General features: G+C 38.8%; 1 protein-coding gene across 1 annotated transcript in view; it reads left to right on the top strand.

Moving 5' to 3' along the window:
* LOC132494257 (NXPE family member 1-like) overlaps window positions 1–23157 on the top strand; it is a 37769-nt gene that overhangs the window by 179 nt on the left and 14433 nt on the right. The window contains 4 exon segments of the mRNA XM_060105254.1: window positions 1599–2228; window positions 2230–2323; window positions 4749–4796; window positions 8298–8864. Of these exon segments, the coding sequence (XP_059961237.1) occupies window positions 1599–2228; window positions 2230–2323; window positions 4749–4796; window positions 8298–8864 (1339 nt within the window).

The raw sequence follows: 23157 nt of genomic DNA, 5'->3' as shown, positions 1-23157 counted from the left end.
CATAAAATTAAAAAAGAAAAGAAAAATGAAAAATAAGACAGTTTGCTTCTTCCCTTACAATTCTCATACACTTGTTTGTTTGTTTTGTTTTCTTTTGTTTTATTGTTCAGGACTTCTAAAGTAGATAACATTTTTGTCTTATTCATGACCTTGAAAGGAACTTGGGTTCTGTTAATTTTTATTTTTAATTATATCTCATTTTCTTCTTTCTTGTCCCTCTTGATTTACTCTATTGCTTTGTACCAACCACCTGGGTCTTATTGATTTTATGGCTGGGGTGCAGTGGACCTATTTTTTTGTTTAAGCTTTATGTGTGTTCTAAAGTACAAAAGGGTTGACAGCCACCAGTCTATAACCATTGTTCTCACAATTACCTGACTTGATTGCATGTGAGGCTTTTGAAAAACATAAACTCTTGGGCAAGGCACTTAGTGATTATGATTCAGCTGATCTGGGCTGCAGCTTGAGAATCCATATTTTTAGAAAAGTTTGCAGGCACCTCTGACTATCAATAAGATTTGGAAATTACTGAATTTGAGAACCTATAAAAACATGATCTAGTGCTAAAAGGATAAAAAGGAACCTCTAAGTTTCTAACGATTTTTCAGTAAGAAGTTAACAGATATTTAGGTGGTTTGGGGGAAAATGTGGAGGTGGCCAGCCATCCTGGAAGAGGTGTATTAATAAAGAGTGAGAGCTGAAGGAAAGGAAGGTCAGCTCCAGAAAATAAAAACAGTTACTCATTAAAATGTATCAATAGAATGCAAAAAAAGGGTGGCAGGAACGAGAGAGTTAAAAAAGAGGGCATAGGGCTTCCCTGGTGGCGCAGTGGTTGAGAGTCCACCTGCCGATGCAGGGGCCACGGGTTCGTGCCCTGGTCCGGGAAGATCCCATGGAGCGGCTGGGCCTGTGGGCCATGGCCGCTGAGCCTGCACGTCGGAAGCCTGTGCTCTGCAGCGGGAGAGGCCACAACAGTGAGAGGCCCGCATACCGCAAAAAAAAAAAAAAAAAGAGGGCATAGCATAAAGCCATATTAAAATTAGACTTTACCCCCAGGGTAATGAGAAGCCATTGAAGGGATTTAAGCAGGGAGGGACGTGAAGAGAATTTTGCTTAAGAAGGACTGATTTAGCAACAATGGAGAAAATTGGAGAGAAAGTGGGACTGAAGCTTTGACCCTTGGGATGACTTCTACAATTCAGGAAATAAACAATGATGACTTGAACTATAATACAGTTGGGGAAGAAAAGACTATTAGATAAGGGTAAAAGATACACATAAGTAGAACTACCAGAAAGTAATGATGACTGGTGATAAGATGTATAAGAAAAGGAAGAGTAAATGCACTGGAATCAATTTATTACTCATAAGTATTCTCTGAGCTCTATATTTTGGATTTAATATATTTATCTACAACTGTTCAGGTATTATCAAAAACACTGAGGTTAAAGATAAATGTGTAGTATACATTTTATTCAAAATTGTCAGAGTTTAAATAAAATTGATGATAATATGTAAATAAATATTCAAACACAGAATAAGTAAAAATTATCTGGACAGGTTCATTTCATAGTATGTCACATTCCTTGCCCCTTCAGTTTGGTTCACTCTAACTTACCCATTTCCCTCTGCCACTGGAACAGCTCCACAAAGTCCCCATACCCTAAAACATCACCGAGCCTGTTAAAGTCACCAACAGAGACTGAGCTGAGAATAAAGGGGATCATGGAGAAACTAGACCAGCTGATCCCACCCAGACCCTTCACCCACGTGAGCTCCACCACCAGCGCCACACACAGCAAAGCCACCCTCCTCAGCCCTCAAGACACATACTGCAGGGGGGATCAGCTAGACGTCCTGCTGGAGGTGAGGGACCACTTGGGACGCAGGAAGGAATGTGGCGGGGATTTCCTGAGGGCCAAGATGTCCTCCCCAGCCCTGAAGGCAGGCGCTTCGGGAAAGGTGACAGACTTCAAAAATGGCACCTACTTTGTCAGCTTCACCCTGTTCTGGGAGGGCCGGGTGTCTCTGTCTCTCCTGCTCATCCTCCCCAGTGAAGGGGTGTCGGCTCTCTGGAGGGCAAGGAACCAAGGCTATGACAGGGTGATCTTCACAGGCCAGTTTGCCAGTGGCACCTCCCATGTCAATACTGATAGTGCCCTGGTTTTAAATTCAAGTGCTGAACTGTGTGAGAACCTGGATACTCGTGTCCAAGAATTCTACTTTCTGACCTCAACACATACTCTGTGAGGCCCTGACTGACATGACCACCAGAAATGGAGAAATTTCTTATCTTACTGTCAAGGAAGAAGCTTTTTTTCACAGCTAAGTATACTTTTAGATACCCTGAGAGGTACACACAGGCAGAGCTACATTGCCTACCTCAATTAATATTGAGCATGACCCTCTCAGATGCCTCTTTAAGGTCTGATCAGGTATGCGGCATCTTCCTGAGCCCCCTGTTCATGACTCCTACCACCAGGGTTGGCATTCTCACTCAGATGTTCAATAAAAGAGGGCTGCCCAAGGTGAACTATATTACATATGCCTGTCCTTCTCCATGATGACCGGTATTCTCAGATTCAGTCATATCTTTTACTGTAGACCTAGGTTTCACAAAATATGTTCAATGGAAAAGTATTCTGCTGTGTTAGTTAATAGATGTTACACCAGAAAAGGATTCCTTGATAAATGTATGATAACATCCATGCTTCTTCATCCCCCATATCATATTCTGTAGATTCTACCTCTTAAGTATCTTTTGCATTTATCCATTTCTCTCCATGACTAGTGCTCTTACCTGAGTTCAGATCATCATCATCTCATCTAGATTACTTTTCACAGATTTCTTGCTGCCTAGCCTACCCTCTCTAATCCATTGTCCACACTGCAGCCTGAGTCATCTTTCCAACAATCCAACTCCTTCCTACTGGTCATCTCCAATTGATCTCAGATCAAGTATTCTCAGATATTCTCAGATATCAGGTTGGAGGAGTCCTTCATACTCCCTGAGTTGTGATCTAGTGATTCTCGGAAGCCTCCAGTTGAACAGACCTCCATAAACTGGGGTGTAAGCATGTTCCTCATATCAATCATGGCAGTGTCAATGCCAAGATTTTCTCCCATTCCTCACAAATATACTCACTTCCTGGTCTGCCAGCTCTACCATAAGCTTCAAAACACTTCATGAGTCACTTTGGGAATTTACAAAGGATAACTTAGATGCCACCACAAATCCCAGAACCTATGGGCCAATCCCTGAGACAACCTATCAGTTTCAGATTCTTTGGCTACTTTGCTAACTTTCTGTAAGTCTCAGGGGCTCAGTCCATTTCCTTTTCCCTTTCCATTCTTTTTCTTTCCCCTAGGGATCCATTTTTTTTTCCTGGGAATTCACTTTCCCTAAGCTTGGCCATAGAGTGGAATGCTAGGTTCTCAGCAACCCCTTTCTTAGCAGTTTTCTAAGTAAGCTTACAGTCTTTTCCCCTTAAGCTCCCAAAAAATATGCTAAGAGGAAGTAAAGTATGGATAGCAAACATGGAAAAATAACATGCATTTCAGATCTTACATAGTTATCCAAGTGTTGGCTCCTGATCAATAGTCTTTGATTCCCTTCTGAAACAAGTAAAAGCACAGTTGGGTTTCTGTTCTTTCCCTTTGATCTCTGATGGTACCCCTCACCACATCTCCTCCTACCCACTAAGTGTCCTTATGCCTAAGTCCCAGTAAGGATGAAAATGTGTTGATCCCTTCCTTTCTCTGGATTGAACCTGAAGAGACATCCATAGCAGTGAATCAGGTACCACTTATATCTGTTGTACTACCTGGCACCTGGGTCCCCATTTACCCGTGTCCCCTTTCTGCCTGCTACCGCTTACCTACACATGTACACAGGATTGGAACAAAGAGTGAATCAAAGGGAGGGTAAGAGCTTTGAAGTAGGAGAGTCAGATAGTCAGTCTTTCATCAACTGGAGGAAAGAAACGCAGTGTATATTTATTCATGCATCAGACTGAACATGACTTTATGCCAGTCACTTTGTGAGGTATTAGGGACACAGCAGTGGACCAGGCAAATGTATTACCTTCCTTCATAAAGCTTACAACCCTCAGAAAGCAAGTTTCTAGGAAAAATGGAAGGTAAACATGGCAGAAAACATACATAAAGAGGGAAGCAGGAACCCTGTGAGAAGAGGTCTTCATGCCAGGCTAAGAAGCCTGAACTCCTTAGGTAAGTGATGGGGATTTTAAATAAACAACCTTAAAATAAAGGATTTTAAGCAGTAATGCAGTTGCATTTGCAATTAGAAAGGATGCTCTGGCAATTGTGTTGAAGAATTTAGATGGGATAAAACTGAGATGGCCTGGCTAGAGGCTGACAGTAATCTAAGAAAAATATTGTATGAACTTGAATAAGTGATGTGTAAGTAGAGAGAGAGGAGGACTTTCAGATTAGATAAATACTTTGAAACTAAAATTCCAGGACACACTGATTGCATGTGACAGAAGAGCAGAGCTGCCCTGGACTTCAAGGTGCTCCCAGAAAGGTAAATAGTTTTCCTAATGCTTATACAATGGATATACAATAAAAAATCCCAATTCATATACAATGCCCAATAGATACAATATTTACAACAACCATAATAGCTTGCAGTTGTAGCAAATTTTAAATTATCCTTCACTCACAAGCTTCTATTACTTGTATTGTGTCAACAGACAGCAGGGTAATTTGTTGTCTTATTTTTTTGAAGGTCCAGTATAGGAGTTGAAATGATGAAACATCTTAACCATATTGATGTCTCCTGATATAACAGTAAGTTTGCTTTGTCCTGTGGTAGGTGGTGCTTGGCATGGATCTTCTAAGAGACATTCTGACACAGAGGAAACTTTATCAGAATCAACCCTAGCAATCACGATTTTCTGGGAACACCATTCCTAGCAGGGGTCTGTGGTGTCAATCACCTTGGATTTTAAAGAGAGAAATCAATTCAAGGAAATTATTTCAAACTCTTTTTATAACAGATTTCATCTCAATTTATCCCAAAGGGGAAAGTATTCATATCCTACATCCATATTTAAACCCAGGAATGCATCTCCTAGAGTCAGTGATTCTGTCTGAGGGACATTCTGTACAAATCTCTGATGGATACCACAGCTTCAGAGTAGGAACATTTTGGTTTAGTTAGCCGAATTCTCTGTGGGTATACCTTCCTAACCTTTAGTGGATGCACTTAGCAGTTTTATATGGAGTTTTCCATTTCATTAAATGTGTTTTAGTGTTAAACACAAAGCCATGTTACTTATGAAAGAACAATGTTTATACTTAGCTTTAAAATAACTTTCTTTAAAGCCTAAGAGTTTACCAATAACAATCATTTTGAGATGTACCTCAACTGATTTATTGCCTAATATTTATTCATTTATTCAGCAAATGTTTATTGAGATTCTAACAGATATGAGGCATTATGGGCAAATGGAGAAAAATAAATGTTCAGCAAGGCTGCAATCTGAAAGACATTTAACCTACCAATTCTATGAAGGAAGTAAAAAGGCAGAAGGGCTTATGATAAGGTGGTATTTGACTTAGCCCCACAGGATATCTGTAGACAGGGAATGAGGTGAAAGAGAAAACTCATAAAGATCATGAGTAAGGTTGCCAGGTTTAGCAAATAATAATACAAAGTATCAGTTCAATTTCAGTAATTCCTAATTTCTTATGCATATGACATGAGATAAAGGGAAAATATTGCACGAGAAATACTGACACTAAAAAATTATTGCTTGTTAAAAATAATTCAAATTCCATTTAGTATTCTGTATTTTTTAAATCTGATTAACTCTACTCAGGAGCAAAATCATCATGAACTTTGGTCAACAGCCCAAAGGAGTGAGAGCATTTGGTGGAATGTAGTGAAGCATGAGGCTAAAAAAAGGAAGAAACTGAATCATGGAAGGCTCTCAAGTACAAAGCTGAGGATTTTAGTGTTTATTCAGTAAGTTTTTGAAAGCTACAAAAAAACAATTAAGGAAGAGAGTGATGCAATCTGCTTTGTGCTTTAAAGAGCTAATTCACAATTTAACAAAATGTGCATGACCTACAGAAAGACAATTTAAATTGCTACTAAGTGATATAAAATAAAATTTATATAAATAGATGAAAAACTACTATTTGTTTCTGGGTGGGATGACTTGATACTGAAAAAAATGTCAATCATCTCTGCATTATTTTCTTATTGTTGCTGTAACAAAGTATCTTGAACAACAAAAATGTATCATCTTGCAGTTCTGTAGTTCAGTAGTTCAACATCAGTCTCACTGGGCTAAAATTAAGGTGTAGCAGGGCTGCATTCCTTTCTGGAGGCTCTAGGGCAGAATCAGTTTCCTTGTCATTTCAGGCTTCTGGAGGCTGCCCACATTCCTCGCAGCCCCCTTCCTCCTTTTTTCAAAGCTACAATGGTGGGTCAAGTCCTCACACCACATCTTTCTGACCCATTTTTCTGCCTCCCTCTTCCACTTCTGAGAACTAAGGTGATTCAGATTGGTCCCACCCAGATAATCCAGGATAATCTCCCAGCTCAAAACCCATACCCTTAATCATATCTGGAAAGTCCCACTTGCCATGGAAGGTAACATATTCACAGGTCTCAGGGATTATAAAGTAGATATTTTTGGAGGGCGATTAGTCTGCCTGCCACAATCTCTAAACTAATCAATAAATACAATGGAATCTTAAAACTATTACTAACATACTCTTAAAAATATTCAAGCCTATTCTAAAATTATCAAGTAAAATAAACATGTAAGACTGATCATAAGAGAATTTGCTATATATTTGAAATAGTCCTGCAGAGCGCTTAGTTTGACACTTGGCAAAAATGAATACCCTGAGACATTAATATTATACAAGATATGGTTTATAATAATAAACTCAAAGGCTATCTTTCTCACCAAAGTATGCCAGTGCATTATTAGGATGGGTATAGCAATGTTAAGTTTCCAGGGTTATGATATTCAGCCATCCAGGATGTGATGCTCTCAAACATCATAGAAGGTCAAACATGTCACATGGAAATTCCAACACAGGAATTTCATAGGATTATGAAAACTCTCTTTAGCAGGCCAAAATCACCAGGACTTAACAACTCCTCCAGGTCATCATGGAATAGCTAATCCAGAACTTTTCTAGTTCTGCAATCAGCACCATTTTGTCATTTGTCTAAAGGTTACATGCACAGAACAACCATGTTGATGACTATTATGTGGACATTGACAAGCAGAGACCACAAGGCCTACACGGGGCTAAGCACGGAAAGTGAAGCAGGTGGTCTCCCAATATCCGTTCCCCTCTCCCTCTTTAGTAATTGAACACCATAATTTTAGCTGGGTCCATTATCACAGACTAAAGGCCACAGCCTTCTTTCAGCTAGTTAAGTAAATATACAAGATTATTAATTTCCGTATTAACAGAAAATGGGGAAAATCTGTATGTCCACCAACAGGTGACTGTTAAAGAATGATACATCCATTCAATGAAATACTTTGTGTCCATCTTAATGGATGACTAAAGCAGCTCAGTATGTGCTAAAATGAAGAGAAATTCAGAATACATCCTTACATTAAAAAGCAAGGCACAGAACAATGCATATAATGTTACCATTTATGTAAAAAGAAAAGAGAATATATGTAGTGTGTGTGTGTATGTGCACACACATGTGTATATATACATAGGCTCTGGAAAGATATTTATAAAAGAGATAAGAGTGATTAATCCTGGGAGGAAAACTGTGTGGCAGGAGACAGGAATGAAAGAAGGAGGCTCCTTTCATACTTCTTTCCATTTTGTATCTTTTTAATTCTGTACCTTGTTTATGCGGTACCTACCAAAAAAACTTGACATTTCACTGTTAAAAATGTTTATTTTTTATTATGATTTTTCCTTTCATTTTATTAGGACAAGACATAGTGAAATATTTCTTAATATTTAATTCTTTCAATATACTGTTGTAACCACTTCTTAATCAAAAGAATTCTTTTAATATTTTTTAATGGGCTTTAATAGCCTATGGAATAGTAGTGAAGTAGTAATGGAACAACTGACACATAGGTTTTACCAAAAGTTTTCTGCACTTTAATTATGGAAATTCCTGGACTGGACTCTTTGGTGGTAATATATTAATAAAGATATAAATCCAACCTTAAGGTTAACAGAGACAGGCTCAGCGGTGTACAGAGAATATGTCTCAGTCTTTGTCATTTCAAGTTTGGTGTGAATAAGAGATGCCTCCCTTTATGCATCAGAGAAATACCTTCAGAATGGTCTCACACCATGAAGTACTACTGGATCCAGCAGTTTCACCAACAGAGACTGAGCTGAGAATAAAGGGGATCATGGAGAAACTAGACCAGCTGATCCCACCCAGACCCTTCACCCACGTGAGCTCCACCACCAGCGCCACACACAGCAAAGCCACCCTCCTCAGCCCTCAAGACACATACTGCAGGGGGGATCAGCTAGACGTCCTGCTGGAGGTGAGGGACCACTTGGGACGCAGGAAGGAATATGGCGGGGATTTCCTGAGGGCCAAGATGTCCTCCCCAGCCCTGAAGGCAGGTGCTTCGGGAAAGGTGACAGACTTCAACAATGGCACCTACTTTGTCAGCTTCACCCTGTTCTGGGAGGGCCGGGTGTCTCTGTCTCTCCTGCTCATCCTCCCCAGTGAAGGGGTGTCGGCTCTCTGGAGGGCAAGGAACCAAGGCTATGACAGGGTGACCTTCACAGGCCAGTTTGCCAGTGGCACCTCCCATGTCAATACTGATTGTGCCCTCATTTTAAATTCAAGTGCTGAACTATGTACCTGGATACTCGTGACCAAGAAGCCTTTTACTAAAGTCTACAAATAATGACTGTTGGAGAGGGTGTGGAGAAAAGGGAACACTCCTGCACCGTTGGTGGGAATGTAAATTGGTACAGCTACTATGGAAAACAGTATGGAGGTTCCTCAGAGTTGCCATATGACACAGGAATCCCACTCCTGGGCATACACCCAGACAAAACTATAATTCAAAAAGATACATGCATCTCAATGTTCATAGCAGCACTATTTACAATAGCCAAGACATGGAAACCATCTAAATGTCCATCAACAGGTGAATGGATAAAGAAGATGTAGTATACACACACACACACACACACACACACACATACACACACACACACACAATGGAATATTAGCCACAAAAAAGAACAAAATAATTCCATTTGCAGCAACATGGATGGAACTAGAGATTATCATACTAAGTGAAGTAAGTCAGAAAGAGAAAGACAAACACCATATGATATCACTTATATGTGGAATCTAAAATATGACACAAATGAACTTTTATGAAACAGAAACAGACTCACAGACATAGACAATAGAGTTGTGGTTGCCAAGGGGAGGGGTTGGGGAAGGGATGGAGTGGGAGTCTGGGATTAGCAGATACAAACTATTATATATGGAATGGATAAACAACAAGGTCCTACTGAATAGCACAGGGAACTATATCCAATATCCTGTGATAAACCATAATGGAAAAGAATCTGAAAAAGAATATATATGTATATGTATAACTGAATCACCTTGCTGTATAGCAGAAATTAATACAACACTGTAAATCAACTATACTTCAACAAAATTTTGTTAAAAAAGAGGCCTTACTATGTAAGGCCTCAACACATGCTCTGTGAGGCCCTGATCATGTGACCACCAGAGACTCAGTCAAGAAGCGTAGAGACTTTTACATAGCGCAAGCAAGCTTTCAAACTAATGTGCATTGAGACATTTTCCTATAGCAACCACTCCAATCATTTTAATTAACAGTGAGCACTGCACTCTCAATGTTCAAATACCTATGGGTTATCAGCTTTATTCTCCTAAAGGTCACAGTTCTATCAGGTGATTTTCTCCTTACAGGTGGTTCAGGCCTGGGGATGGATGGTTCCCTGCTCTTGTAGGCCCCAAAGTACTGCATCATCCCTTGGTTTCCTTAAATCTCGCCTTTATTAAACTCTCCTGGGTCACCAAGTTTGCGCCTGTCATGTTTCCTCCTGGGCTCCTAAATGAGCCAGAGGAAACTTCATGTGCAAATTTACTAAAAAAGGGTGTTTACAAAATTGAAAGAAGGTAATGTGGCTGGGGGTTAGACAAGGAGGAAGATGATGAAAGATGAGGAAGGAAGGTGGCCAGGGCCAGCCATATCATGAAGAATCTGTTAAAGGAGTTTGGATTTTATTTCAAGTAAAATAGGAAGATATCAAAGTGTTCCATGCAGGAAGATAGTCTTCTTTCTTATTAATCTGTATTTTATTAAACTAATACATATGCATTGTCCAAAATATCAAATTGAGCTCACTACAGCATCAATTGTACCAAAACCCAGCAATTTCTACCACTCTCCCCATCCCCCCATACAATCACTTTGAATTATTTTAACTGTTTTAAACACTATTTACCACCATATTTTTTAGCTATTATGCTTATGCAGCTTGATCAACTCAATTTTCTAAACAAATCTCAATTTTATGAACAATTGACTAAATTTTCTGAATAAATCTCAATTTTCTGAACAAATCAGGGAATTTCTCAGGTAAAAGAAGCCCAGAGGCAAAGCAGGGATGGCACACGACCCAATACGCCATCAAGACCCATCTGAGACCTTTCTGCTCTAACTCCCCTCATTAGCACATGACTTTCTCTCTCATCCTTGTCACCTCAGTATCTCAAGATGGATGTTGCACCTCCAGCAACTCAACTGTATTCCAGGCAAGAAGAGGAAGGGCAAAGGACACATTTCAGCTGCATCTGCCACCCAATGACTTCTGATCATGTGTCACATGTATCACTGGCCAGATTGATATAAAATGACCACTCTTACTGACAAGAAAGGCAAGGAAATAAAATTTTTTTGCTAAGCATGTTGCTACCGTATGTTCTGTTAGGAAGGGAAAGAGAAGAATGGACCCCAGGTAGGTCTCTAGCAGTGTTTGTAACACTGCTATGTCTTCCTTTTTCCATTTTGGCATTTTATATCAATTCCCTAGGTTGGTTGTAAAAGATTTCATTCTCTCACATCACACTTGCACCACATTTTCCTTTACTACTTTCTCTAACTATACACAAGGGCTTTACTAAGTTAACTTAGTAGTGTTTTGCATTGCTAATTAAATTTTGCTATCTGCTGAGCCAAGTAGTACACCTTCCTTCCCCCCTCCAAAAAAATACAATTTTTTGGTTTTACTGGAATTTCATTTGCTTCATTTTCTATGTATTTATCTTCAGTTTGTCCACATCCTCCATCATAACTGTCAAAATTCTTCCATTCTTATTTTCCAAAACATTGACGGCATCAGATAAGGTTTCAAGTCTATCTTTATCCCTGCAGAATTCTTACCCAGAGCACTTTGCCACCTATTCTGGTTGGGAATGACTGCTTTCCACCTGCTATACAAGGAAGAAAATGACCTAGGAACTCCTCACCACTTCCCTGTACAGCATCTCCAGTCTCCTGAGTTTACTGCTCATTTGGCTTAAGCATATCTTTCAAAAACTTTCTTAGAAAAGAAGAATTTAATTTTTACTTCTTGCTTATCTAAAAATATCTTTATTCTACCTTGGCACTTTTTGGAAAGTTTGGTTGGGTTTAGAATTCTGAGTTGATTAATGATTCTCCTTCAGAATTTTAAAGTCCATTATTTTTCAGTTTTCTCTAACTACAGAGTTTGGTGCCATTATGATCCCTAATACTTGCTATGTCATCTGTTTCTCTCCTCATCTCTTTTCTTCAAATCATCTCTATACCCTGGTGTTGTGATTATTCAATTTTAGGTGGGCAGGAGTAGGGATTTTTTTCATTTATTGTGCTGGACACACCCTGGATCTTGGCAAACTGGAGGCTAGTGCTCTTAATTTCAGAAATATTGTATTTTCCTGGTATTTTCTCTATTTTCTCCTTCTGGAGTTCCTAATAGTCTATTATATCTCCTGAATTTACCTTGTAAACTTAAGTTTTCTACTGTATACCACTCTATCTTTTGCTATATTTTCTACCAGATTTTCTTGATCTTATCTTTTGGCACTTCTGTTGTTGATTTTTTTTTCAGTCACTATATTTTTTTTCATTTTAGAGCTCCTAATTGTTCTCTGGTTATTCTTTTTCACAGCATCCCATTATTTCCTGGATGCAATATTTTCTCTTACATGATGAAAACATTCAGATTATTATTATGATATGATAATTTTTTTGAAATTTTATTTTATTCTTTACATTGTCCCTGTTGCTTCTGAGTTTCTTTTATCTGTGTGATTATTTAGTATCTCTTTCAAGTAGGAGGTATTCATCAAATACCTGAAATCCTTAGATGTCTGCTCATATCTTTTCATTGGGCACTTGAAAATCAACATGGATGCTCTATGTACATGGATGGGGGTGGTCAACAGGAACATCTGATTGTGCAGTGATAAGGTGGCAAAAGGCCTATTCAGTGGACTACACACACACACACACACACACACACACACACACACATACCAGTACCTGGAAGCTTTTCTCTTGGCCCATCCAATTTCTCAAGAGAAAAACATCCCCTAATCTCTGAGGAGTCCAGCTCCTGTCCAAAATCCTATATATGATCTTTCAGGCCTGACCGTAGGTAACTGCAAAGGCTGTATCTGACAGGTCTCATGGGGAAAGCTGTTCCACTTCCCACACCAGACCTAGTGCACAGCCAGTGTTTGGCATTTTCTGGAGGTAGTTACAGTCAAGGACTCAGACTTCCAGCCATGCTCTTTTGCATATCTTCACTTAGAAAGGTGCCTGACAAAGAGTGAGTACCCAATATTAGTTGAACAAATGAAATGTCTGCAAAGTGGCAGGCACCGTGCTAGGCACTGGGGATACAGTGATTGTGCCAGCACCTGGCCTCATGGAGCCTATATTCTAGAGGAGGAATCTGAGGCTAACAGAGGGACCCTAAGCTCATCTGGGTGTGTGGTAAGGGGAAGGGCAGTCATGGAAGCCTTCCTTGAGAAAGCAGTATTTGAGTTGAGATATAAAAGTTGGGAAGGTGATAGAGATGGGGATGGGGCAGAGAAAAAGAAAAGCATCTGAAAATCCATGAGGAAGGGAAAAGCATGGTGTGGCCATATCATAGTGCCGTATTATGGGAGAAAGTGATGTGAAATGGAGCTGGAGATATTGGGGCGGGGGAGGGGGAGGGGGAGGGCGGGAGGCAGTGTGGAATGAAAGCCACACCAAAGATTTTGGTCTATTGTAAGGAGACAGTAGACCATTGAAGGGATTTTTGTGTAGGGAAATGGGGGAGGGGAACATAATCAGATTAGCTTTAAAAAAAAAAGATCAATCTAGCTGCAAATTGGATAACAGGTTAGAGTGGGTCAAGAGTATTTGTGATTTGGGATAGAAGATAAATGTTCTACAATTAGGTTTTAGAGATGGCTGCATATACTAAAAACTACTGAATTGTACATTTTAAATGGGTAAATTTATGCTATGTGAATTATATCACAATAAAGCTGGTTTGTTGGGGTATTTTTTTTTTTAAGTAAATGTAAGGAAACAAGTTTTCAGGCTATTCCCGTAACCTGGATGATAGGATGATAATATAAGCCAGGGTGGCACTGGCAGAAATAAAGAGAAGTAGGGAGATTCAGAAGATATTTAGTAGGCAAAATAAAAATGGACTTGTTTAATGGAGATGTTGACTGAAAAAATATGCACAACCTAAAAGTTGAGAATTATATTTTATTTGATGGACAAAACTGAGGACTGAAGCTTGGAAGACAGTCTCTCAGATAGCTCTGAGGGACAGCTCCAAAGAGGTAAGGGAGGAGCGAGGATATATAGGGGTTTTTTTGCAACAAAAACCAGGTAGTTGGAACATCAAAAGATTACTGTTGATTAAAGAAAACCAGATATCTCAAGTTAATGAAGTTAGTGAGCTTTTTTGTGTATGGGAAGATGCAAGAGTCTGGGCTATTGAAATCATTCCTTTTATATGCACCTTAACCATCTAGGTAGGGTCAGTGCCCAACTTTCCATCCTGACTTCCCTCAGGGTGCACAGTAGGGGGTGGCTGCAGTGGCCTAGGGCTTGATGGCGGCAACATCCTTTGTTTACTGATATGGCAGGCAACATTTTTCATCCACAGAGAGGAGATGACAAGAATATATTTCTAACCCTCACATATATGGTCAAATGATTTTTGACAAGGGTGCCAAGACAATTTAATGGATAAAGGACAGTCTTTTCAACAAAAAGTATTGGAAAAACTGGATTCCATATGCAAAAAGAATGAAGTTTGATCCTTACCTTAGACCATGGAAAAAAATTAACTCAAAGTGGACCAAAGGCCTAAATTTAAGACCTAAAACTATAAAACTCATAGAAGAAAACAAGGAAAGCTTTACGACATTGGATTTGGCAATGATGTCTTGGATATAACACCCAAAGCACAGGCAACAAAAGCAAAAATAGGTAAATGTGACTACATCAGAATTTAAAACTTCTGTGCATCAAAAGACACAATCAACAGAGTGAAAAAGCAACCTATGGAATGGAAGAAAATAATTGCAAGTTAAATACCTGATAAGGAGCTAATATCCAGGATGTATTAAAGAACTTCTACAACTCAACAACACAAATCCAAATAACCTGATTTTTTAAATGGGCAAAGGACTTGAAAAGACATCTCTCCAAAAAAGATATACAAATGGCCAACGAGCAAAGAAAAGATGCTCAATATCACTAATCATTAAAGAAATGATTTAAATGATTTAAATGACTAATCATTTAAAGAAATGTAAATCAAAACCACAATGAGATATCATCTCACACCCACTAGGGTGGCTGCTATACAAAAAATTTTAAAAACAGAAAATAACAAATGTTCACAAGGAGATGGAAAAATTGGAACCTTTGTGCACCACTGGTGGGAATGTAAAATGGTGTGGCCACCATAGAAAACAGTATGGCAGCTCCTCAAAAAATTAAAAATAGAATCACCAAATGACCTAGCAATACCACTGCTAAGTATATATCCCCAAAATAATTGAAAGCAGGGTGTCAAAGAGAATTTGCACACCCATGGTCATAATAGCTTTACTCATACCAGCCAAGAGGTGAAAGCAAACCAAATGTCAATCAACAGATGAATGGATAAACAAAATGTGATTGATACACACACACACACACACACACACACACACACAGAGGAATATTATTCAGTCTTGAAAAGGAAGGAAATTCTGACACATGCTATAACATGGATGAATCTTGAAGACATTACGCTAAGTAAAATAAGCCAGTCACAAAATGACAAATGCTGTATGATTTCACTTATATGAAGTATCCAGAGTAATCAAACTCATATAAACAGAAAGTGGAATGGTAGTTGCCAGGGGCTGGGAGGAATAGAAGAATGGGGAATAGTTATTAATGCACATAGAGTTTCAGTTTTGCAAGATGAAAAAGTTCTGAAGATTGGTTGCACAACAATGTGAATATACTTAACATTATTAAACTGTACACTTAAAAACAGTTAAGATGATAAATTTTATGTTTATATGTATTTTACTGCATTTTAAAATATATATATACTTTTATTTCTTCTAACACAGTAGAGACAATGTAATCTAAAATTACATCTGCTAGGATTTCCCTGGTGGCGCAGTGGTTAAGAATCCGCCTGCCAATGCAAGGGACGTAGGTTCAAGCCCTGGTCCAGGAAGATCCCACATGCCGTGGAGCATATGTGCGCCATGACTACTGAGCCTGTGCTCTAGAGCCCATAAGCCACAATTACTGAAGCCTACACAGCTAGAGCTGGTGCTCCGCCACAAGAGAAGCCACTTCAGTGAGAAGCCCGCGCACTGCAACGAAGAGTAGCCCCCACTTGCCTCAACTAGAGAAAGCCTGTGTGCAGCAATGAAGTCCCAAGGCAGCCAAATTAATTAATTAACTAATTAAAAATACATCTGCTACAAAATACCCAGAAATTCTAGGTGATTTATAACATCTTTTTAAAATGAATAATCTTATAAAATTCCATAGAATTTCATATCATATATAACCTGGCAATTACCAAATTTATATATATAATGTGGATATTTCCTCTCATGTCTCCCAGCATCATAAATTCAACTGTCAATCTACATCTCCATTTGTATGGCTTAACAGACATCTCAAGCTTATAATCTGTGTCCAAAACCAAATTCTTGATTTTCCTCCACCAAACTGGTCTATCCAGTCTTCCTCATCTCAGCAAATAGCAATATAGTTCTTGCCAGTTGTCTAAGTCTAAAAACCTTGAAGTCTCTCCCATATATTCAATATTCAGTTTATTATCAAATCCTATTTTCTCCACCTTCAAACCATACCCAGAATTTTACCACTTCTCACCACCTCCGCCATAACCACCTAAGTGTACACCATCATCACCTCTCACCCACAATACTGCAATAGCCTTCAACTTTGTCTCCCTACTTCCATCCTTGGGTCCCATAGTCTATTTTCTAACTGCAACCAGCAAATCCATTTAAAATACAAATCAGATCACATTCGTGCATGTCATATCTTTGCTCAAAACCCTCCAATGATTTTTCATCTGAGAGTATAAGCAAAAAATCTTGTCCTGACTCACAAGGCCTTACATGTTCTTGCCTCTCATTACCTCTCTGGCTTCATATCCTGCCATCATTGCCCCTCATTAATTACCCTCCAGCCTCACTGGCTTTCTTATTTTCACTCAGACAGGAGGCAAGGGGCCTGAAATCCCTGCATAAGCCTAAACCTTCAAAGGACTACTCTCAGAGAAAGGGAGAACTGGAAAAAAATATACCCATGAAAGATGACAAAGAAGTTTGTCTGTCTTGTCCTAGATTCTGATAGAAAAGGGGAAGTCTCCCTTTATGAGTTAGTAAGCACAGACCTGCCTTGATAAAGATCTGAAATTCTAATCCATACTACCTGTTCAATTCAGGAAACCTCAATCCAGTAACTAAGTAAATAAATAAGCAAGTAAGCTGGGGCTAATTCCCTAGGGGAACTTGACAGAAACAAATACAAACTCTTTCTGAATTCACACACTCAAACCAAACCACACAGAATTCCCATGGTAAATCTCACGAACCATAATATGATTCACAATCCAGATTTACAACAACACAAGAAAACCATCTAGGGGACTTCCCTGGTGGCGCAGTGGTTAAGACTCTGTACTCCCTATGCAGGGGACCCAGGTTCGATCCCTGGTCAGGGAACTAGATCCTACATGCATGGTGCAGCTAAGAGTTCACATGCCACAACTAAGGAGCACGGAAGCTGGGCTCCTTTTTTAATATTCTCACCAATATAATAAGATCGTAAGTCTCTCCAAAAGCCTTCCCTCTGGTCCTGAACTGTAATGCACTTCATTTGACAGCTCTCTTGGCTTTCTTGGAGCTTCCCTGATCCATTAGCCATGGAATAGATAAGGCACCTGCCTCCATGCCCCAAAGAGTTCTCCCTAAAACTTTAAGTCATGATACTTGAACAGCAGAACAGTCATCCAGAATCCAGTTGTTTCCTACAAAAAAAAACTCTTAACTACACCACAACAATAATAGATATTACGTCCTCCCAAATTAAAAAGAAGGTCATTCAAAGATGATGTGAGGTTCATGTTCATTTCAATGCCTGCCTGAAGAAGTAACAGGCTAATTTTCTGTTTCTCTTTTTTGAAGGTCTAGTCTATACACTGAAATAATGGAACGGATTGAACCCACTGAGATCTCAGCGTGTAACTATAAGTCTGCTCTTTGCTGTAAGAGGTGATGCTTAGGGCAATGGTTCTCAAATTGACTGGACGTCTTAGAGTCACCTGGAGGGCTTTTTAAAAAGAGAAATTCCCCAGTTTTTACACTTAAAATTAGGTCTGGAATAGGGTCCCAAAATCTATTCTTGTTTGTTAACTCCCTGTGTAACACTGCTAAATTTTAGAACTACTGCTTTAGAGGATGACATTCTTACTCGGCCTCATTCCTGATCTGGCTCCAACATAATGGTCTTCAGGGTCATAAGTTAGAGTTGTTGTTAAAGATGGCAGCATATTCCTAAGCAATTCATGGGTCAAAGAGAATACCAAACCTGCAACTACAGAAACAGTCTAGAAAGTCTAGAAATAGACCTACAAGATACATTCAACTGATTTTCTTTCTTTTTTTAAAATTTATTTTATTTATTTTTAGTTGCATGGGTTCTTCATTGCGGCTCACAGGCTTTCTCTAGTTGCAGCGAGTGGGGCTTCTCTTCGTTGCGGTGGGCGGGCTTCTCACTGAGGTGGCTTCTCTTGTTGCAGAGCTCAGGATCTAGGTACATGGGCTTCAGTAGTTTTGGCTCACGGGCTCAGTAGTTATGGCTCACGGGCTCTAGAGCGCAGGCTCAGTAGTTGTGGCGCACAGGCTTAGTTGGTCTGTGGCATGTGGGATCTTCCCAGACCAGGGCTCGAACCCATGTCCCCTGCATTGGCAGGCGGATTCTTAACCACTGCACCACCAGGGAAGCCCTCAACTGATTTTCAACAAAGGCACCAAGATAATTCAATAGGAAGTGGATAGTTTTTTCTACAAATGGTGTTGGAACAACCAAAGAGCTACTGGGTAAAAAATAATGAATCCTGACCGCTACACTTTACCCCAAAAGTTAATTGGGAATGAATGATAGGATCAAAAAAAGCTAAAACTGGAAAGCTTCTACATGAAAATATAGAATATATTTGCAATATTCAGGTAGGTAAAAATTTCTTAAATGAAACACAAAAAACAATAACCATAAAAGAAAAAATTACAAGAAGGGAATTCATTAAATTAAAACCTCCTATTCTTCAGAAGACACTGCAAAGAAAAGATAAACCACAGACTAGAAGAAAATATTTAGAATCATAAATCTGACAAAGAACTTATATCCAGAACATATTAATATAAAGAATTCCTACAACTCAAATAACAAAAAGACAACCCAATTTAAAAATAGTCAAAAGGCTTGAACATTTAACAAAAGAAGCTATATAAATAGCCAAGAAGAAGCACACAAAAAGATGCCTAATATCATTAGACAACAGAGAAATACAAATTAAAACCACAATGAGATTCTATTTTATACCCCCAAAAATGACTAAAATGAAAGACAGACAATACCAATTGTTAGTAAGGATGTGAACAACTGGAGTCTCATGCATTTCCGGAAGGAGTCTGTAATGATACAAGTACTGGAAAAAGATTGGCACTTTCTTTAAAATTAAGCATACATCTACCCCTTGGCCCAGTAACACCATTAAGTATTTACCCAAAATAAATGAAAACATATCCACAAAAAGGCTTTTACAGGAATGTCCAGGCAGCTTTATTCATTATAGTCCAACACTGGAAATACCACAAAAGTCCATCCAGAGGACATAGGATAAACTGTGGTACAGTCAAATGATACAATTTTTAAAACTCAGTAATTTTAAAACTCAGCAGTTTACAAAAAATGTGCCACTGATACAAGCAACAATATGGATTAACCTAAAAATAATTATGCTGAGGGAAAGAACTCAGACACAGAGAGCACTACTGTATGATTTCATTCATATGAAGTTCAAGAATCAACAAAATGACTCTGGTGATAGAAATCCAAACAGTGGTTGCCTGGTGGGGGACTGACTGGAAGGGGGCAGAAGGAAAGCTCAAGGGAGGGGTTCTGCATCTTGCTTGGTGTGTTGGTTACACAGACTTGTCGAAACTCTACAAACTGCACAATTAAGAAATGCATTTCACTGTACATAAATTTTACTTCAATAAAAAACTTATCAAAGCGTACTATTCAAATATGTGCGTTTCAATGTTTGTAAATTATACTCAATGTTTACAAAAGTTAAAAATACGTGCAGCTATAGAACATTACACCTATAAAAGCAACAACATCTACAAATCAAAATTGATATGACGAGGCCAACTACATTTAGAAGAAATCTCACAGCCTTAAATATATTTATTTTTAAAAACAGAAAATGAAACTAAATTTGAAAAAATGTCAAAAAAGAAGAGAAATCTGAGAGATAAGGAGAAATGAATTAATAATGATGTAAAAATAATGATGTAGGGCTTCCCTGGTGGTGCAGTGGTTGAGAGTCTGCCTGCTGATGCAGGGGACACGGATTCGTGCCCTGGACCGGGAAGATCCCACATGCCGCGGAGCGGCTGGGCCCGTGAGCCGTGGCCGTTGAGCCTGCATGTCCAGAGCCTGTGCTCTGCAACGGGAGAGGCCACAACAGCGAGAGGCCCACATACTGCCAAAAAAAATAAATAAATAAAAATAAAAAAATAAAATAAAAATAATGATGTAGAAATTATTAGAAAACAAAAATAGATATGATAAATAAATCCGAGAAATAATTTCTTTGAAAATATCAATAAAATAGACAAAGCTTACAGATTTAGACAACAGAAAATATATTCAAATCATTAAAAATGAGAATCAGGTTTTATTCACAGATATACAAGTACCCTGTAATGCTATAAGAAATTTAAATGCACCACTCTAAGCTAAAAATTCCAAAAATAAGGATGAAACACATGATTTTCTAAAAAACACGTAAATTTCCAGAAATGATTTGAGAAAGTAGTCCATGTGGATACCAATAACCATGGAAGAAATGGAAATTTTTGCCTAGGGAATAACTCCAAATGCTGTACCGTGTCTAGACAATTTTACTAGTGAGTTCTAGCAGGTCTTCAAGGAAAGATAATTCACATATCACTTAAAGTGTTCCAGAGTACAGAAAAAGATGGCACATTGCCCAATTCATTTTCCCAAACTAGCAATACTCTAATCCCCAAGTCCAACAAATAGAGCACAAAAATGTAAATCACAAACTAATCTCCCTATATAACATGCTAATCCAGTAGCATGTAAAATATACCAGTCATTTAATTAGTCACTTCAGTACCTCAGAAGATTAAAAAATAGTTATTTTAATAAATGCAAAGATTACAAAATAAATGAAATATTAAATAAATACAAAAGCTTCCTGACAATAGAGGAAAACCTCCTTAATCAATTAGAGAATAGTTATTACATAGAGATAGCCCATATTAGAGTTAATGATGAAATACTAGAGCCCATTCCCATTAAATTTAGCAACAAGAGCAGTGTGCTGGTTATTATTTAGCACTTTCCTGGAAGTTCTAGCCAATGCAATAAAGGACAGAAGAATTCTTTTAATTGGTAAATTTTAGAAACATGGGGACAAATTAGTCTCTATTTTTAGATCATCCTTCTTTAAATGGAAAACCTAAGTAAATCAAATGAAAATAAACTAGTAGAAGTCATTAAGGTAATTAGTTTTAAAATATACAAAAGTCTAGAGACCTTCAAGATAGTGGAGGAGTAAGACGTGGAGATCACCTTCCTCCCCACAAATACATCAGAAATACATCTACATGTGGAACAACTCCTACAGAACACCTACTGAACACTGGCAGAAAACCTCAGACTTCCCAAAAGGCAGGAAACTCTCCACGTACCTGGCTGAGTGGCTGACAGGGTCTTGGTGCTCTGGCCAGGTGTCAGGCCTAAGCCTCCAAGGTGGGAGAGCCGAGTACAGGACACTCGTCCACAAGAGACCTCCCGGCTCCATGTAATATCAAACAGCAAAATCTCTCCCAGAGATCTCCATCTCAACACTAAGACCCAGATCTACTCAACAACCAGCAAGCTACAGTGCTGGACACCCTATGCCAAACAACTAGCAAGACAGGAACACAACCCCATCCATTAGCAGAGAGGCTACCAAAATTCATAATAAGGTCACAAACACCCCAAAACACACCACTGAACACGGTCCTGCCCACCAGAACACAGGCAGTAGTCCCCTCCACCAGGAAGCCTATACACCCCACTGAACCAACCTTAGCCACTGGGGACAGACACCAAAAACAACAGGAACTAAGAACCTGCAGACTGCCAAAAGGAGACCCCAAACACAGTAAGTTAAGCAAAATGAGAAGACAGAGAAACACACAGCAGATGAAGGAGCAAGGTAAAAATCCACCAGACCAAACAAATGAACAGGCAATAGGCAGTCTACCTGAAAAAGAATTCAGAGCCATGATAGTAAAGATGATCCAAAATCTAGGAAATAGAATACAGAAAATACAAGAAACGTTTAACAAGGACCTAGAAGAACTAAAGAGCAAGCAAACAATGATGAACAACACAATAAATGAAATTAAAAGCTCCCCAGAAGGAATCAATAGCAGAATAACTGAGGCAGAAGAACGCATAAGTGACCTGGAAGACAAAATAGTGGAAATAAATACCACAGAGCAGAATAAAGAAAAAAGAAGGAAAAGAATTGAGGACAGTCACAGAGACCTCTGGGACAACATTAAATGCACCAACATTCGAATTATAGGGGTCCCAGAAGAAGAAGAGAAAAAGAAAGAGACTGAGAAAATATTTGATGAGATTATAGTTGAAAACATCCCTAATATGGGAAAGGAAGTATTCAATCAAGCCCAGGAAGCATAGAGAGTCCCAAACAGGATAAATCCAAGGAGAAACATGCCAAGACACATATTAACCAAACTTTCAAAAATTAAATTCAAAGAAAAAATATTAAAAGCAGCAAGGGAAAAGCAACAAATAACATACAAGGGAATCCCCATAAGGTTATCAGCTGATCTTTCAGCAGAAACTGCAAGCCAGAAGGGAGTGGCATGACAAATTTAAAGTGATGAAAGGGTAAACCTACAATCAAGATTACTCTACCCAGCAAGGACCTCATTCAGATTCGATGGAGAAATTAAAACGTTTACAGACAAGCAAAAGCTAAGAGAATTCAGCACCACCAAACCAGCTTTACAACAAATGCTAAAGGAACTTCTTCTAGTCAGGAAACACAAGAGAAGGAACAGACCTAAAACAACAAACCAAAAACAATTAAGAAAATGTTAATAGGAGCACACATATCGATAATTACCTTAAATGTAAATGGATTAAATGCTCCAACCAAATGACATACAAACTGGCTGAATGGATACAAAAACAAGACCTGTATATATGCTGTCTACAAGAGACCCAA

This window comes from Mesoplodon densirostris, chromosome 7 (genome assembly GCF_025265405.1).
Source record: "Mesoplodon densirostris isolate mMesDen1 chromosome 7, mMesDen1 primary haplotype, whole genome shotgun sequence".
NCBI classification, from domain to species: domain Eukaryota; kingdom Metazoa; phylum Chordata; class Mammalia; order Artiodactyla; family Ziphiidae; genus Mesoplodon; species Mesoplodon densirostris.
The sequence above is the reverse complement of the archived record's forward strand: the minus strand, read 5'-3'. Positions and strand labels throughout refer to the sequence as shown.